The 19,607-nt window shown below is 36.7% G+C and overlaps 1 protein-coding gene across 1 annotated transcript in view; it reads left to right on the top strand.

The window, feature by feature from the left end:
* crebrf (creb3 regulatory factor) overlaps nt 1-19,607 on the top strand; it is a 61,301-nt gene that overhangs the window by 40,667 nt on the left and 1,027 nt on the right. Inside the window, exons 5-9 of the mRNA XM_028812693.2 lie at nt 1,014-1,208; nt 1,911-2,100; nt 5,882-5,955; nt 6,424-6,546; nt 18,737-19,607. The exon at nt 18,737-19,607 is cut by the window's right edge and continues 1,027 nt beyond it. Of these exons, the coding sequence (XP_028668526.1) occupies nt 1,014-1,208; nt 1,911-2,100; nt 5,882-5,955; nt 6,424-6,546; nt 18,737-18,855 (701 nt within the window). The 3' untranslated portion in view covers nt 18,856-19,607. The remainder of the gene's footprint in view (nt 1-1,013; nt 1,209-1,910; nt 2,101-5,881; nt 5,956-6,423; nt 6,547-18,736) is intronic.

Genomic DNA, 19,607 nt, shown 5'->3' with positions numbered 1-19,607 from the left:
ACTACTGAGTATGATTTTGAGTTGCTGCAATAAAATTTCAACAAAATGGACTAGCCTGCCGCATCAATTTTTCAGTTTGATTTTTGGGGTGGGCGGCACGGTGGCACAGTGGGTAGCGCTGCTGCCTCGCAGTTGGGAGACCTGGGGACCTGGGTTCGCTTCCCGGGTCCTCCCTGCGTGGAGTTTGCATGTTCTCCCCGTGTCTGCGTGGGTTTACTCCGGGTGCTCCGGTTTCCTCCCACAGTCCAAAGACATGCAGGTTAGGTGGATTGGCAATTCTTAATTGGCCCTAGTGTGTGCTTGGTGTGTTTGTGTGTGTCCTGCGGTGGGATGGCACCCTGCCCGGGATTGGTTCCTGCCTTGTGCCCTGTGTTGGCTGGGATTGGCTCCAGCAGACCCCCGTGACCCTGTGTTCGGATTCAGCGGGTTGGAAAATGGATGGATGGATGGATTTTCGGGGTGTCTGATTCAGCCCTCTGTGGGTTGATAATTTTCATTTCCATCAAACAATGTGGCATCCTTTCGTTCCTAACAAATTACCCAGTCCATATTAGTATAGATATCCAGCATGATTTTTTCCCATTGAGATATGATGTATTTTCAAAAAGTGTTTCTTTAATTTTTTTGAGCAGTTTATAAAGCCTGCACAATCAGTTACTGCATCAGAGCAGCTAGAATTTTTGTTTCTTACCTTAAATATATATTATTTTACAGCGTTTGTTGTCATACATAATTTATAAAATAGATCTCTGAGAAACATGTTTCTTTTCTTACTATTGGAACCCACATAATTATGCTAGTTTAAAGACAAACATTCTGGTTTCTTCTATAAAGAAAAACATCACATCCAAAGATTTAAAGCAAGTAGTTATGTTTGTTGTACAAAACTGGGTTCACGTATGGCAAAATAAATTATTATTTGTGAATTTCTAAGCCTCTTTTGACCTGTTTGCCTTTGAATGTACAGTATTAAGTTTCTGGATTGTTTGCTGATCTAGCATGCTGTGTTTCAGGGTGTGAAAATGACCAAGTGGAAGATCTGAAAGGTGTAACAACAGGCTTCTCCAGGAAAAGAGGCAAACGGAGATACTTTTGGGAATATAGTGAACAGTTAACGCCTTCCAAACAAGAGCGAATGCTGACGCCTTCAGAGTGGGACAGAGATACATTGCCAAGTAACATGTACCAAAAAAACGGCCTTCATCATGGTGAGAGGAATTACTTTGTACATTCTGGCAGAGTAGTGTTAAAACTGTCAAAAATGCAAAATTTGTATTAAAGTTTTATGTTCAGAATTTACTGCCTATTAGCACAAATTTGTTTGGTCTGTAAGCATTTAGTCATCTAATGTTTTAAAGTACCAGCATAAAGTGCCCTTTATAAGACAGTTGTTTTTCTTGCATTTATTTTCTGTAGATATTTTTTCCTTTTCTTATATTCTTCATAATTGTTTATTTATAACTTAAATGTTTTCACTTCACCTCTTTTTGTGGATTTTATATTGAATAGAGGTGAGTCAAAGAACATACAAAAATATTACTGCTTAATTCATTAATTCATTTCATTCAATGTGTTTTATATAATATTAAAAACTGTGGGTCTTACAGACAGCATGAATTAAATGAATATCTAGCATAAGTTCTGTTACCCCACAATCCTAAACTTAGATTAAACAGGTTTGGAAAATGGATAAAATAAATACAGGTATATATATTTGCGTAATTGTATTATAGACCAATGGCAAAATTCTGCTTGCCATGTAAACAAATGCAACCCAACAAGAAATACAAAATACAAAAAATGTTTGCTAAAATGATATTTAACAGTTTTACTTTTTAAAATTAACATTACAAAAACATAATTAAGTCTGGAAATTAATGTTAACCAATAATGTTTTTTTTATACAACAGGAAAATACACCGTAAAAAAATCTCGAAGAACTGATGTTGAGGATCTAACTCCAAATCCCCGCAAACTTCTTCAAATTGGGAATGAGTTGAGAAAATTAAACAAGGTTATCAGTGATTTAACTCCTGTCAGTGAGCTTCCACTGACAGCAAGACCCCGCTCTAGAAAGGAGAAAAACAAACTGGCCTCCAGGTATAAGAGTTGATCTTTCTGTCTCATTATGTTTTGCTTTTTCATTTTTAATAACTGAAGTTTTAGCAGCAAACATACCACTCCCAAACCTGCTTTCTAATTCTGGATTGAATGGAATGGCTGGGCATTCAGTGTACCACTTTCAAATCCTACACCAGGATATTACCTTTATGGAATTTACATATTCTCTTCAAGTCAACATGGCTTTAAATCTGGGTAGTCTGGTTTTCCTCCTATATCCCCAGAGAGGTGAATTGGCCCCGCCAAGAGGTGTTTCCCGCCTTTCACCCACATTTGTATTAGGCACATTTTGCCTTATTTAATACATACAAAGTCGAATTACCATAAGCTGCCATAATTCATAGTGTTCTTAAGAAATGTAATGATTTACTTCATGAGGTAGAAGTTCATAATAAAGAAGAAATATTTACATCAAATATATGAAATAATACAATGTGTGCTTCAGTTTAAATGTTTTAAGTCTAAATATTCTCGATTATAATAAAAATTTTCATTTTTTACCCTCTGATACAGGTCCATTGAGGACTAGATCCCTAGTAAAGGGTAAACATCAAAAATAACATTATATGCGTAATTACTGACCTTGCAATTTTCTAAAACAATACCTTATATGCTTATGTTTGAAATTTGTCATTTATAACCTTTTGGGAATGGGTCTTAGAGGGCTAGTACCACTGTTAAAGAATCAGACACCAAAAAATATTATCAAATTCATGATCAGCAGCCTTAATCTAGTATAACAGCTACTCCAGAAGTCCCCATTTTTTGAAGTTTTGTTTAAAAAGGATAACTTCGACTCCTCATATCCCAATAGAGGGTGAACCACTTGGAACATTTCTAAGATAAACGTATGCGCTTGAAAGAGTTGTTTATTTTAAAGTAAACATATATCAAAATTGCATGGTACACTGATACTGAAAAGGTATCAAAAAACCCAATTTCTAAAATGTATAGTACCAGCATTTCAGTATTTTCACTTCCAGAAGTACCCAATGTGTTAAAAAAAAAAAATAGCAGTACAAATTAAGTAACCTGACGAATTACTGTTATTAGTGGTAGTGATATTTCTGCATGGTAAATAATTTACTTGTAGATGTAGTAGTGTAATAGAAAAACAACAGACCCAAATGGCATGACATGCACACCTTTTGTTCTGAGTATTTAACTCATTCATTGAAAGGGACTAGTTCAAAATAATAGCATAATGTAGTTTAATTAGAGAATTCATTCATTCTGTGGAAAAAAACAGGTGTCATTAATTGTCTTTTATTAAGAAAGAAGGGAAGCAAATGTTTCACATTTGTTAATTTATAATATGTTTTCTTCTGAATTGTTAAATTAAAATTGGCCATTCCAAACATTGTTCGGTGGAACAATGTAAGTTGATTGGAGAGGGGAAAACATATAAAGAAGTGAAGCAAATTATAGGATGCTCCGTTAAAGTGATCTCAAATGCTTTTAAAAAAGCAACAAAAACCTGGAACACGTGGAAGAAAACAAGCAACTACTGTTAAAACGGATCTAAGAATAGTCAGAATAGCAAAGATTCAGCCTATCATCACTTCCATAAAGATCAAAAATGATCTAAAATTATCTGTTAGTACTGTTACAATCAGAAGACATTTGATCGAAGCTAAGCTATCAGCAAGGAGCCCCTGTAAAGCACCATTGTTGAAAAAACTGCATGTGCAGAATCAGTTAAAATTTGCCAAGAAACACATCATTTGACTTCAAGAGAAATGGCATAATGTTCTGTGGACTGATGAGAGTAAAATTGTTCTTTTCGGGTCTAGTGGTCATCAACAGTACGTTAGACAACCCCCAGGTACTGAATTCAAGCCGTTGTACGCTGTGAAGACAATGAAGCATGGTGGCGCAAAAATCATGTTATGGGGATGTTTTTCATACAATGGTATTGGGCCTATTTATCACCAGGGTTCATAGATCATTTTGAATACCTCAGAATATTTGAAGAGTTTATATTGCCGTGTGCTGAAGAGGAAATGCCCCATAAATGGGTGTTTCAACAAGACAGCAGCGCCAAACACACAAGTAAGCGCGCATCATCTTGGTTGCTGACTAAAAGGATTGAGGTAATGGAGTGGTCAGCTCAGTCCCCTGACCTCAGCCCCAATGAAAACTTGTGGGGTGACATTAAAAATGCAGTTTTTGAAGCAAAACCCCAAAATTCATAGAAACTCAAAGAGAGCTTGAGTTTGAAGAGAAAAATGTTGATTGACACTGCTATTTTTTTAAATTAGATTAACAATCATTTTCTTTGCTTCCTGTAAAAGAATAGTGCAGACTTGATAAAATTTGTTAATGCTTTGATTTGGAATTGAATGTGTAATGTTTCCACTACATTTAAAATATGGAAATGAAAGCTATTAAAAATATTTCACTTTATTCACTTTTTTAACGCATTGCTGTTTTTTTGAACACATGGGTAAACTGTAGCTTTCAAAGACCTTGTTCTCAGTCTGACTATATATTCATACACAACCATGGAAATGTTAATGTTGTTTGGATTAAGTGGGTTTGTGAATGTTATTTATATATTGAACATATTTCTGAATGGTGACACAGTGAGCTATTATGGATGAATGTGGTTGTATGCATGGGTGTAACCAAATATAGACAGACATTAGAATAGAATTGGTTCCTATCTTAAGCCTAAAGCTGACAGGATAATATCTGGCTCCTTTTGACTCTTTAACAGATAAAGTGGGTGACTAAATTAATACATAATTTTGTTGTCTGCATTGTTAAAGTCTGATGCTACTGTTAAAACGGATCAAAGAATAGTCAGAATATCAAAGATTCACCCTATCATCACCTCCAGAAAGATCAAAAATTATCTAAAATATTTTAACTGTTAAGCATATAATTGAAAAAAAAAATTAAAATACTAATAATCAGTTGGTGTGTGCCTGGGCATTTGAATACACGGGTAACCATTCGGGGTGTCAGTATTACAAACAAACTGAAGTCATTATTTAGGTGTTTTTGTATTCAAATGTCCACACTTGACTTAAATTAATATGTAGAATGCATATTCCTAATAATCAGTTGTAAACATTTGCTCCTCTTCCCATTGCTGTCCCAATAACTATCCTAAATAGCACATAAACCACATATGTATCCATCCAACCAATGGATATAAAATCTCTTTTCTAACAGAGGTAAGTACTCTCTTTTAAAAGCATAACATTTTCAGCAGCAAATACATGTCAGTGTTTGTATTCACAAAAATTCAATCCCAATGTTTTTCAGAGATCAGTTCCTTAGTAAGTGTGTAGGAATAGCTTATAAAGCATGCTATTAAATCACAGCATGAACAAAGACAAGCTAAATATAGCTCTCTTCCTTGCATCCATGTACTTATTAGATTATCAGAACTCCTAATTGATTTTTTAAACATATACAAACATACACTTAAACAAAAAAAACACTGTCGATGTTATTGGTAAACAAAAATAAACTCCTACAACAGTTTTTATAACTTGGTTAAGTTTACATGGTTTAAAATAATATGCATATCTATGTATTCTATATATTATAATATTACAATTTGTATGTGAATAAAAATAACTTGTTTTGTGAACTTTCAAGGTGTCTGTTCAGAACTACTTTAAACTTTTTTTCATTTTTAATTCATACTTAAGCAAAGAGGATGTGCCCAACTGTGTAGAATGCCCTGTTTAAAAAAATAATAACTAAGAAAAATTAAACATTTATTTTCTTTTTATTATTTTGGCAGAGCCTGTAGGCTAAAGAAGAAGGCCCAGTATGAGGCTAATAAAGTCAAACTCTGGGGTCTCAACACAGAATACGGTATGACTAAAACAGCTGTGTATAAGCTGTAATATATTTAATTTGCTTTTACTTAATAAAAACTGTATCATATTGTAATTTAAAAGTTAATTTTTTACATTGTACAATTCGGTGAGAAATGTCAGTGATGTGCTGGTAACCAGCTTAGCATTGCATTGTGTATTTATGAGAAAAGCTAATTCTTATAAATCTTATAAAGAGAAGTTATAAAATCTACTACTGTAAACAGTACAAAGGCAAGAACATTTGTGTGAAAAAGTCTTGTACTTTTTCCATTTTCTGTAATCTTCTTATGTTTTTTCCTGTTTCTGAATTTGTGAAAAAAACTGTTTGAATTAAACCATTTCTTACTGATGAAAATACTTCCTTTTACATGATTAGTCTTGTTTACTTTTAGACTTTACCAGATTGTGCTAGAATTTGTAAAAAGCATATGCATATTTATAGTTAACATACATTCATTTACAGATCGTCTTCTGTTTGTGATAAATGCTATTAAGCAAGAGATTGTGACTCGGATCCAGCTTGTAAAAGAGGAAAAAACAGCCAGCATGACTGAGAATCTTGAGCAGCTCATCAAAGAAACTCTAGGTAGGAGGTGTAATGCCATGCTTTTACACTCAATTTTGACATTGTATAATGTTTTGAAAGGCTTAAACTGTTCTTTAAAATACAACAGATATTCCAACAGTGTCAGACAAGATGTCAAATTTTGCAGTAAATATTCAAGTAATCTTGTGTACATACTTTTACCGCTTGTCTGTTCCTTTAACTTTGTGGGCTAATACTGTAGAGTGGAGGAATAGCTGAAAGCATTGATGTAGATTGGAGGTACAGTTAGGTTCATAAATATTTGGACAGAGACCACTTTTTTCTAATTTTGGTTCTGTACATTACCACAATGAATTTTAAATGAAACAACTCAGATGCAGTTGAAGTGCAGACTTTCAGCTTTAATTCAGTGGGGTGAACAAAACGATTGCATAAAAATGTGAGGCAACTAAAGCATTTTTTAACACAATCCCTTCATTTCAGGGGCTCAAAAGTAATTGGACAAATTAAATAACTGGAAATAAAATGTTCATTTCTAATACTTGGTTGAAAACCCTTTGCTGGCAATGACAGACTGAAGTCTTGAACTCATGGACATCACCAGATGCTGGGATTCCTCCTTTTTAATGCTCTGCCAGGCCTTTACTGCAGCGGCTTTCAGTTGCTGTTTGTTTGTGGGCTTTCTGTCCGAAGTTTAGTTTTCAACAAGTGAAATGCATGCTCAATTGGGTTAAGATCAGGTGACTGACTTGGCCATTCAAGAATTTTCCACTTCTTTGCTTTAATAAACTCCAGGGTTGCTTTGGCTGTATGTTTTGGGTCATTGTCCATCTGTATCATGAAACGCCGCCCAATCAATTTGACTGCATTTAGTTGGATTTGAGCAGACAGTATGTCTCTGAACACCTCAGAATTCATTCGGCTGCTTCTGCCCTGTGTCACATCATCAATAAACACTTGTGTCCCAGTGCCACTGGCAGCCATGCACGCCCAAGCCATCACACTGCCTCCACCGTGTTTTACAGATGATGTGGTATGCTTTGGATAATGAGCTGTTCCACGCCTTCTCCATACTTTTTTCTTGCCATCATTCTGGTAGAGGTTGATCTTGGTTTCATCTGTCCAAAGAATGTTTTTCCAGAACTGTGCTGGCTTTTTTAGATGTACTTCAGCAAAGTCCAATCTAGCCTTTCTATTCTTGAGGCTTATGAGTGGCTTGCACCTTGCAGGGCACCCTCTGTATTTACTTTCATGCAGTCTTCTCTTTATGTTAGACTTGGATATCAATATGCCTACCCCCTGGAGAGTGTTGTTCACTTGGTTGGCTGTTGTGAAGGGGTTTCTCTTCACCATGGAAATGATTCTGCGATCATCCACCACTGTTGTCTTCCGTGGACGTCCAGGTCTTTTTGCGTTGCTGAGTTCACCAGTGCTTGCTTTCTTTCTCAGGATGTACCAAACTGTAGATTTTGCCACTCATAATTTTGTAGCAATTTCTTGGATGGGTTTTTTCTGTTTTCGCAGCTTAAAGATGGCTTCTTTCACCTGCATGGAGAGCTCCTTTGACCGCATGTTGTCTGTTTATCTTCCACATGCAAGCACCACGCCTCAAATCAATTCCAGGCCTTTTATCTGCTTAATTGATAATGGCATAACGACGGACTTGCCCACACCTGCCCATGAAATAGCCTTTGAGTCAATTGTCCAATTACTTTTGAGCCCCTGAAATGAAGGGATTGTGTTAAAAAAATGCTTTAGTTGCCTCACATTTTTATGCAGTCGTTTTGTTCACCACACTGAATTAAAGCTGAAAGTCTGCACTTCAACTGCATCTGAGTTGTTTCATTTAAAATTCATTGTGGTAATGTACAGAACCAAAATTAGAAAAAAGTTGTCTCTGTCCAAATATTTATGGACCTAACTGTAGATATCACTTTAACTCCATTTCTTGGTTCCTTTGAAACACACTTCAGGGCCATTAGGGAGAGAGTACAGTACAATAATCCCTCGCTATATCGCGCTTCGACTTTCGCGGCTTCACTCTATCGTGGGTTTTATATGTAAGCATATTTAAATATATATTGCGGATTTTTTGCTGGTTCGCGGATTTCTGCGGACAATGGGTCTTTTAATTTCTGGTACATGCTTCCTCAGTTGGTTTGCCCAGTTGATTTCATACAAGGGATGCTATTGGCAGATGGCTGAGAAGCTACCCAACCAGAGCGCGTATTACGTATTAAATAAAACTCCTCAAATATATTGTGAGCACGGGGGCTGTTCGCACCCCTAGAGGATACGGCCGCTCCTCAAAAAACGCTGAAAGATTACCTTCACATTGCTCCCTTCCTTGCTGGGCTTACATGTGGCTGCTTTGTCAAGCTATATGCTTCCCGCACGGTGCTTCGCATACATAAAAGATCAAACAGCACGTATTGATTTTTGATTGTTTGCTTTTCTCTCTCTCGCACTGACATTCTCTGCTCCTGACGGAGGGGGTGTGAGCAGGAGGGCTGTTCGCACCCCTAGACGATACGGACGCTCGTCTAAAAATGCTGAAAGATTATCTTCACATTGCTCCCATCTGTGCAGCTGCTTTGTCAAGTGACATGCTTCCCGCATGGTGCTTCGCATACTAAAAAGCTCGAACGGCACATATTGATTTTTGATTGTTTGTTTTTCTCTGTCTCTCTCACTCTCTCTGACATTCTCTGCTCCTGACGGAGGGGGTGTGAGCAGAGGGGCTGTTCTCACACTGGCCTAGAGGATACGGATTGTTTGTTTTTCTCTGTCTCTCTCACTCTCTCTGACATTCTCTGCTCCTGATGGAGGGGGTGTGAGCAGAGGGGCTGTTCGCACACTGGCCTAGAGGATACGGACGCTCCTCTAAAAAATGCTGAAAGACTACCTTCACATTGCTCCCTTTCTTGCAGCTGCTTTGTCCGGTGGTGCTTCACATACTTAAAAGCCAAACAGCCCTATTGATTTTTGATTGCTTTTCTCTCTCTCTCTCTCTCTCTCTCTCTCTGACATTCTCTGCTCCTGACGCACACTCCTTTGAAGAGGAAGATATGTTTACATTCTTTTAATTGTGAGACGGAACTGTCATCTCTGTCTTGTCATGGAGCACAGTTTAAACTTTTGAAAAAGAGACAAATGTTTGTTTGCAGTGTTTGAATAAAGTTCCTGTCTCTCTACAACCTCCTGTGTTTCTGTGCAAATCTGTGACCCAAGCATGACAATATAAAAATAACCATATAAACATATGGTTTCTACTTCGCGCATTTTCACTTTTCACGGGGGTTCTGGAACGCAACCCCCGTGATTGAGGAGGGATTACTGTATATCCCAAAAACATCAGACACAAGGTTAGTGCCACCAGTATTAGAGCCTAATCACACACACCCTCACACTCATACAGAACAAATTCATATGTAGGATTCAAACTCATAATGCAACATTAATGAGGCAGGAACGCAAGCCACTTCACCACCGTGCCTATCTTTTCTTCTAAACATTCAGTTGTAAGCAGAGTTACAATTTCTAAAAGCGAGTAGTCTTGTACGTAAATGGAATTGTATGTATTTTTCACATTTGCAAATTAGTTAAAATAGCCTTTTACAAATTAGGAAACTGCAGCTGTGTAATGCAAAATATTTTAATATCATGAATGTGCAGGCACATAGTTCAGCCTCATGAGTAAGAAACAACTGAGTGTGCAATGGAATGAATTCTGAAAAAATACATTGGTGAGAAGCAGGAGTTTAGATTTTTTCATTTTGTTCTGTGTCTTTGAATTACACAAACTCATTTAAAACATAAACAACTTATTTCAGTTATAAATACAGTACTACTATGGATTGGAATTCGAAAAGAAGCAGAGCTAAATATGAAGCCGTAAAGATCTGTACATATAGGTTACTGTGTTTTCATTGTTACTGAAAGCTGCACAAAACACGGTTTTCACACAATGAGTACCATGTGTTCATTGCCTCACTATCCTTTATAGTTTTGACGGCACTCCACACCCTCTGCTGCTAGAAAACCCAGGCTATGAGGCTGACAATGCACAGCTCTGTGAAAACTGTGTTCAACTATTTGTTCTTTGGCTTAGACGACTAGTAGTTGTATCCTTTTTCTGGACAGTTTTAATACATTTAACTTTAGGAAGTAAGTAAAATTGAGCAGATGACATTGAAACCCTACTTGCTTTAAAAACACATTGAATTTATAAACAGAAAAAGAAAAAATAATGGAAGGTGAATGAAAATTTTAGAAATTGGAATATTTGGTGGTTAGAGCTATGAAACATACAAAATAGAATATGAATTCCCCTAGGGCCCAAGGTTGGAAAGCAATGGGATTACCTCTAATGTGCAAGGGTTGTGAAAAGTAGAGATAAGAGTATGCCAACCTGGGCAAGGACCAAGAAGCATCTTCACCTTATGCCATATACCTAGCGCATATGAGATTAGAAGATACGTTTGTGAGGATTCAGACCTGTGATTAACAGAAGAAAAGGGGAAAGTGGAAACAGAACTCAGGGATACATTATTTAACTCCAATATAGGCCATAAAGAGGCAGTGGTAGGGATGTGCAATCAGGTTTGGTGAATCCAAAGCCAGACTTGGCACAGTGTATAAACCTAATCCAAGAAATTCACAGAAATTATACTAGACCTTAACCTAGAAATTGTTGGATTGGTGTTTCTTGTAGCTCTTTACTCATCTTTCAGTCCAACAATTAATTAGTAAATTCTTTTGTACGCTTAAATGTTTAAAAAGTTTGACACATATTGCCACTTTTCCTGTTAAATATTGAGTTATCTAAGGCATACCCCATAACTTTTGCAAAATTCCAAATGAGCAAAACTGATTGTTTGGTTTTCAAAGTAAAAATGAAGTTAAACTAACCCAAAAAGTCACTGTAGTCAAAAGTGCTTTCATTTTTTTCACTGCTTACCTCTTAAATGTGCTGTAATGTATTTTCTTACATATATATTTCTCTTCTGGTTCGACCTGCTTCCACTTCAAAACCGGTCCCGCCCACACACAGCCGACACAACATTTCTCGATTCCTATTCGTCCTATTCCATGTCATGGACTATACTGGCCTGCTGAGCGTAATACATCCAACAAGCACTTGAGGTGCTGCCACAACAGTAAAGTAGCTTTGCCACCTTTGCAGGAGCCACCTGTGTCTTTACAACAGCCTCTTACACATCAAACATCAGAAGCTAAAAATTATCGTGAACACATTCGAGAATACAACTCTTCTCTAGCGTTTGCTTCCATGGGTGCACAGATAACTCAACCTCCTGGCCACAGACCATACTATTTTAAAATACACGGGCAAATTTATCACCAAATCTCTCCACTATACGCTAACACTTCTACCTCTCCAGGATATGGACAGTTGTATGTTTTTGACACAGCGCAAGCTACTGAAGTACGCTTACAAAATAATGCAAACTCTGCATGCAGCGAAAATGTACTTCTCCAGTTAGATTCCATGCTCAGAACCATCAACCATTTCACTAAATCATACAAACACATGCATGAAATCACTCAGTCCAATCCAACAGCATCTGCACGAATGGTTTTCAAGGAAAACCCTAGGCAGGATTTATGATGATACAATGCCCCGACATGTCACACCGATGTTGCAGCGATTTTCGTCGGAGAAGATGGCGAAACGCCTGCCGAAAGGGACATTTGCATCTATCCCATAGGCAACTCTTGTAAACAGATTTCCATGCTTAATATGAATTGCGATCCTATGGTTTACCCACTTTTATTCCCTTACGGAGACATTGGATGGCACAAAGATTTACAACATGTTCCCGATAAAAGAACCGCCAAGCGAGTAAGGCTTACTCAATGCCAATTTTACGCGTACAGATTAACAATGAGGAATACATTTAGTATTTTGCACTCCAGCAGCAAACTATTCCAACAGTACGTCGTAGATGTGTATGTTAAAACAGAGGGCGTGCGTCTCAACTATCTCAGGTTACATCAACAAGATCTGCACGTGGAACTATTAGACGCACTGCAAGCAAACGCTGAAAATAACAACGTACGTGTAGGCAAAATGATCATATTACCGTCCACATTTCCAGGAAGTCCAAGATATATGCAACCAAACTGTCAGGATGCCATGGCCATAGTATGTAAATTCGGAAAGCCTGATTTATTTATCACTTTCACATGTAATCCTGCTTGGCTGGAAATTCTACATGCACACTGCGTCTTTCAAGAAGTATTTATTTCTTCTAGATTTCTGAATTCCTTTCTCACCTTTTTCCGTTCCTATTCTTACACCGTCGTATGCTACGGCGGGCATCGGCTAGTATAATTTATTTTAAAGTGATGTTGTTGTGGATTACAGCATTACTGATAAATAGACCTTGGTATGTGCATTTCATAATACATAAACAGCGTGTTTATTATAAAAAGAAGCAGATCTTTGTTTTTAGGTATTCTTAGTAAGTTTTTCTTTTGAGTACTTATTCACTCTACAGACATTTGCATTCTATATTAGGAAAGCTCATAAACTTACCAAAATTCATAATGCAGTTTTGAAGTGCCACAGTGATCTAGTTTATTTTCTAATAGATGCACAGTTGAGGTGTATAACAGGATTTAAAACATATTTCACATACTACCATTTTATAGCCGGTTCTTACTTCACTACAGTCCTCCATTTGAAAAATTCTGTGCTCTGCGGCTTGATGATTCACTTCCAGTAGTAACGTGGGTGGGACTGCATTTTAGTGAGCCAGCTCTGTACCTGCTGAAAAAGGATAACATTTAAGCATTTATCATTGTTTGAGACCTGATAACTGTCTATTTCAAACATTAATTTGAAAACCTGGCCCGGTATATCATAGCTATTACTGATAGTATGTATGTGGTCAAATAATTATTTTTCTGTACCCTGTTTTCTTTAGTATTGCATAGACATCTGATCTGTTGCCACTAGTTGTCTTTATATATACAGAATCAAATAATATGGCATGTAGCTGTAATAAAGAACCTACCCTCCCACTTGTTTTCTAGAAAGGTTCTCTTAAAATGCTATTATCTACAATGATAAATTTAATGTTTATGAGCTGAGAAGCTGAAATTCATCCTAGTCTGAAGAGCATGTTCCATGTTTGCTGTATATGAAAAATGTGGAGAACAAATTTCATGTTTAAACAAATGCATACAGATTTTTAGCACACTTAGTGGCTAATATACCATGTCGCATATTCTCTAGGATGATCCTGCATTTCAGTAACAAAGCATGTATTATGACTTATTCTTAAAAATATTTTTGTCCCCAAATTTAGGCAAGACTGATTTCTTAATGTGGTCACTTATGTAGCCTTTGCACTGTACACATTGATGCACACCATGCTTGTATACACTGGTGCAATAGTTAATGTTAATTAAAAAAAAATCCATCTTTTTTTTTCCTTTCTGGAAAAATACATCATCTGACCAGTCAGGTGTCCTTTGATTGTAAAGTTCACTGACTGGGAGCAAAACTAGTTCATTGTCAGTATGAGTACAATTACAACAGTTTGTTTAAGCTGTGTTCTGTATGTACTGTATGCTCACTATGAAAAATCGCTGTTTCGAGTGATAAATAAATTGCTATTACAGAGAATGACAGCCCAGAATCTTTTGCCAAGAAAGTACATTTTAAGATCTGCTTTTGTAAATTATAGTATAGCTACCAGTGATGATGTTCATAACTTTAATGCCTAGATTTGAAATGAAATTTTGGAGTTGCCATTATTGGCTTGCGCCCTGTGAGGTATCCTGCTTAAGGATTTTTTTTTTTTTTTTACTGTTGGTTTGATATGTGGAGGGTGTTGTCTATGGTGAGCTAACAACTAAGCAGTGTTAAACTGGAAGAAAGCTATGGGTGTGCATTGTAATACCACGTTCAGAGCAGATGATTAAAAAATTTGGCAAATGCCCTTATGGCCATTGGTTGATTCTAGTTTTGCACTCGGTGCTGTCGCATGGCATCTGACCGCTGACCCCCAAACTCAATTAAAGGGTTTGAGAATGTATACAGTATGTTTGCATGTGTATACATGGAAATGCATATTTAGATTTTCTTAAAAGGTGACACCAAGGTTAGCACTGCTTCCTCAGGGATCCAATATGTCCAAGTTCTTTACCTTTCTTGTGTCTATGTGGAAAGAACTTCCACACAGACAGCACTATGTACTGTGGGGTTTTCTCATATTTTCCTCCCACATCCCAGTATTGTGCATGTTAGATTAATTCTAACAACTATGGTCCAGTAAGCTTAACATTTATGACAAATAAGTTAAAAAAACAATTATTAATTAAATGATTGTGCTAAACATGTAAAGGTACAGTTGTATTGCTGAGCATTCGATACAGATTTAAACAGAGTAGGTTGTGTTTCACTTCAAAGCAATAACAGCATTAGATCAGAGGGTAGCATATGATGTTTATTCACCATTTGCATAGTTGCAATAATTTTCCCAAACACAGAAAGCAAACGTTTATTATGAAAGGAATTTTTTCCAAGTTAGGTCATTTTAAAAATGGTGTCCCTCAGGTTCTGAGACCACTGCTTTTTTTGAAATAATATAAATCTCTCTATTATAAAAAAAAAAATCTTGAAAGGGAGACTAGGGAGACGAGACGTGATCTTCTCGGAAGACAATTTGACGTCCCGCAAGAGACACACTTAATGTCCTGCGAGGCAAGGCAGTGAGACAACATTTAAAACAAGTTCACGGACATCTAACCTAGCAGTTGTTGGAATGCTTTTGGCAGACACGCTTCATGTGCTCCCAGCTCTTAAAACAACAACAAGCAGAACACGCAGCACGCCAGCAGCAGCAAGTCAGCAGATGATCCGACTGCTACTCCTTAGCATGTGTTCAGCCAAACACCCCCCCACCCCCCCTTCAAAATGCGAGCGGCAGAGACGCAAAGTGGCAAAAGGACAGCTGCTGTACAGGCTTTTAAATGAATGATGCGCAGTGCAACAAGCAGAATATGCTGCTCGCCAGCAGATGATCCAACCGCTTCTCCTTAACGTGTGTTAAGCCCCCTTCACAACATGAGCAGCATTATATGTCCTGCAAAAAAGAGATTTAACCACGCCAGGGGCTGGAAATAAAGCACAAGTACAGTATTGTTTTTACAAAAGTTTTAAAGTAAAAGTGAAAATAATACATATGTAACAATTCCCATTAAAATAACAATCTCTTTAAATTTTATATCTGGTAAACCAAACCCTGGGGTGGGCGAGCGAAGCTAACACGCTGTAAATAACACGCTGATTATATTTGCTGATGTCATTAAATTAGGTGGAGTATGTTGTTCAGCAGAATCATTACAAGTGGACCTGGACAGAATTCAGATACTAGGTACATTTACATGCTCAGTAACCTGGTTATTCTTAGAAACCTGGTTTCTAAAATGCTATGTACACTGTTTTTCTAGTAAAAGAAACCGGGTTATTGGTGTGTTAGAAACCTAGTTAACACAGGTAAATTTCTCTGTGAACAATCTGATTATGTGGCCATGTAAACCCTTAACCAGATTATTGTTGAAGATTTTGTTGACAGTATGCCCATTGCACTCTGTCAGCCCATGCATTTTGTTTGCTTTGCACACGCTTTCAATCGTTATGGGTAAAAGCGTTCACAAACTACATTTCCTGAGGCAAATGTCTGGGTGATCACATTATTCCTTTTCCTGACTAAAATAATTTGTCTCACTATTTCAGAGATTGCTAAATTTGTGTTGATGAGCTGAAAGTACAGTGTTAAACTTCACAACACAATCTCAAGACCAGAAGGGCAAGACGTTAAAAGTAACATGTATTATGTAGTCTGATTACTTTTTAAAATAATGAGTAAACTAATGCAATACTTCTCTTACTGATGTAAAAATACCTGCATTATTATTATTCCTGCAGCACAGGTTGTAAGACAAGAAGCACACATACCTGGTCCTTTGCAGTGCTCCATTGCATAGCCAAAAAGAAAGAGTGTGCTGCGTGCAGTCCAGTAACAGAAGCCTAAAAATAAAGCATCAATTTGAAATGATGATGATGTTTAGCTCTTTTGTGCACATTTTAATTGTGTCAGAGCATTTTGACAAGGGAGAAATTACTTTGCTCACATAAACGTGGATAAACTGCCTTATATGGGCTATTCATATTAACCTGGTTATGTGTGTGCATATTAATGTAAATAGATGTAAAGTATTTGCATGTGAGAAGTAAATACAGTGTATTGAATGTGGTTATATACAGGAGTTGCAGAGGACTTATCAGTGTCTACATTCAGACAGTGTACAGAATCATTTAAGAAGGTTAATAGTATATTAGATTACATAGGACGATGTTTTTAAGTTGATCCTGCCAAATTCGTCCCACTAAATGGTGAATCACGTATGTGAGGGCACCATTGAAAATTAAGGGGAAGTACATTTAAATAACTGAAGCCAGGAAGCACTTCTTTAGTCAAAGAGTTGTGTGAATCAGAAACAAACATTCGAGTCATGTAGTTGAAGGAGAAACCTTGACAACATTTAGGAAGTATCTAGATGACATCCTAGCTATGAGCTAAACAAACAAGCTTGATGGACTGAATGCTTTCCTCTCGTTTGTCAAATTTCTAACGTGTTGAGTACAAATCGTTGGAAGAAATACCACACACTAGGGAGAACTTCTGTGGAATACTGAGTGCAGTTCTGGAATTTGTATTATAAAAAAAATACTGTTTGAAAGCACCAGAAAATGCCCAGAGAAAACCCAAGCAAGCCAATTCCAGGACTAAAGGGTCTGAAGTATGAGGAAATAATTTAGAAGCTGAATATTTTCCAGCAGACAGAGAGACTAAGAGTAGACATGATAGAAGGGATTATACTGTACCTACAGTATGTAAGGAGTTAGAATAATGGATTCCAACTGTTACTTTAAAATAAATTCTTCAACAAAGCACAGGATACAGATGAAAGCTAGTTAAGAGTAAATTTTGCAAAAAATAGTTTTTCTTCATGTGCTGTAGATATTCATAGAAATGTAGGAAAAATTACCATGTAGTAGGGTGGCTAGTGGTACTCAACAGTATGATATTTTGCCAATGTAGGTAAAGAGGCATTGATGTTGGACTGATTGGTGATTCTGAATTGGTTCTTTGTTTGGGTAGGTTCTGAATCAGACTGGTGCCCCATACAGCAGTGCTTCTCAAACTCAGGCCTGGGGACTTGAAACAATCAGGGAATCATTTTACCTCCAATTGATATTATTTAATTAGCTGACCTTTTTTCTGTTCTTATTCTGCATCAGGAATAGCAAAGCAGTGTGAGTTTTATACGTGCAAATATTTAAAAATGTCTTGTATTTTTCCTATAGTTGTTAAATGATTAACTCTCTTTTGTTGTTTTCCTAATAGTTTATCTTTTTCTGTAGTTTATTCCCTTAATTGTATCCTAGTAATGACAACAAACAACAAGCAGAGCATACACCTAGGCAGATGACCTTGAGTGCAGAAAGGCTGCAGTTACTTAAGCGTCAGAACCATCAAAGTGCTCATTAATAAATATAGACCGTCATTCTGGAAAAGCAGAATGACCGTCATGAAGTATGAAAATCTTAAAATCCAAGTTAAAAAACTCTTAAATTATATAGTAATACCCATGTAACATATATAAATTCTTAGCACATTCTAATAAAACTTTACCAAACTTAATTTTATAATTCCTACAATAACCCCCCAACATTGAGACTAGGAAGTAACCACTTACTTAATTAGGCTAGGGTTAGAGTTAAAAATAGAAGTTGGTTGAAACAAAAGCCGGCAGGCAGATGGAGTCCTAGGACGGAGTTTGACAATTCCTGCAATACAGCATTGACTTTCATATACAAAGGATTATCCTTAAGATAATCTCTTATTGGATGTTTTATCTGTATTTGCAGTGATGAATATTAACAAACATAGGAGAAACATTTGTAATTTCTGTTTACTTCTGTGATATTGTTGTGATTTTATATTTAAATATATGTATTTTTCTTTACTGTCTAACAAATTCTGAAAACTTTCATTAACCTTACATGAATATTTGTTTTCACTTTATCTCTCATTGAATTTATAAGCTTTATGTAAGTTGTTTTTTTAATATTGTAATATTGTAATAATAATGTGCTTTTTGTGTGGTTTTTTTTTCTTCTTCTTTTTAGTAAACCCACCAGTAGCTGGACAGACATCGGACTTTGTAAATCAGATTTTGGAAAAGACTGCTGGTGGAGATCCAACAGGGGGCCTTGTTGGTCTTCGAGTGCCAACTTCAAAAGTGTAATAAGTTGCCATCAGCCAAAAGGTTTCCAGACAGAAGACCCTCCATGCCATTTTTGTGATACTCTATTCACCTTATGTTTTGCATGTCAGTTTAAATCCTGAAATCTCTAAACATGTTATTTAGAAGAGTCTGACATCCTCAAGAAAAACTAAATCATGATTCTGCATTTATTGTATCTGTGCATGTGGTTAGCCACTAGTTACAAGTTGTGAAGTTGATAACTAGGCAAAACAACATTGGCTGATATGTGCTAAGATTCAAATCTTAAATGCTGTCTAAGTAATTGTAGGTATGTGTACAGTAAATGCTAGATACTAAGAGCATGAGATTTGTTGAAGGTCAAGATCTGGGAGAGATTTTTGTGGTATATTTATTTGGTTTAATGATTCCATTGAGGTAAAGTGAGGGCTGCTTGTCAGGAATGGCAATGCTGAGTTTGTCTTCAGATTTTGTCCTCTGATTACTCAAGCACGTTAGGACCGTTGGTGGTTCCATTATTCCCTTTCAGCAGGTATCAGCAAGAGGAAAAAGGGAACTGTAGTCTGATAATGTATTGGAACAAAAGATGTGCATTGGCATAGGTAGTTTGGTTCCAAACAAAATATTTAAATATGTGAACAAGATGCTAGTATGATCCATACTTTCTTCCATACCCGTTGGTTGAAGTCATACGACATTTAGACTTTGTATGCTTTGCTAATACAGCATTTAAAGTTTTCAATTCCTAAGCTTGATGTATAACTTCATGTCTA

This window comes from Erpetoichthys calabaricus, chromosome 11 (genome assembly GCF_900747795.2).
Source record: "Erpetoichthys calabaricus chromosome 11, fErpCal1.3, whole genome shotgun sequence".
NCBI classification, from domain to species: Eukaryota; Metazoa; Chordata; class Cladistia; order Polypteriformes; family Polypteridae; genus Erpetoichthys; species Erpetoichthys calabaricus.
Note: the sequence above shows the minus strand (reverse complement) of the source record. Positions and strands in the feature narration are given on the sequence as shown.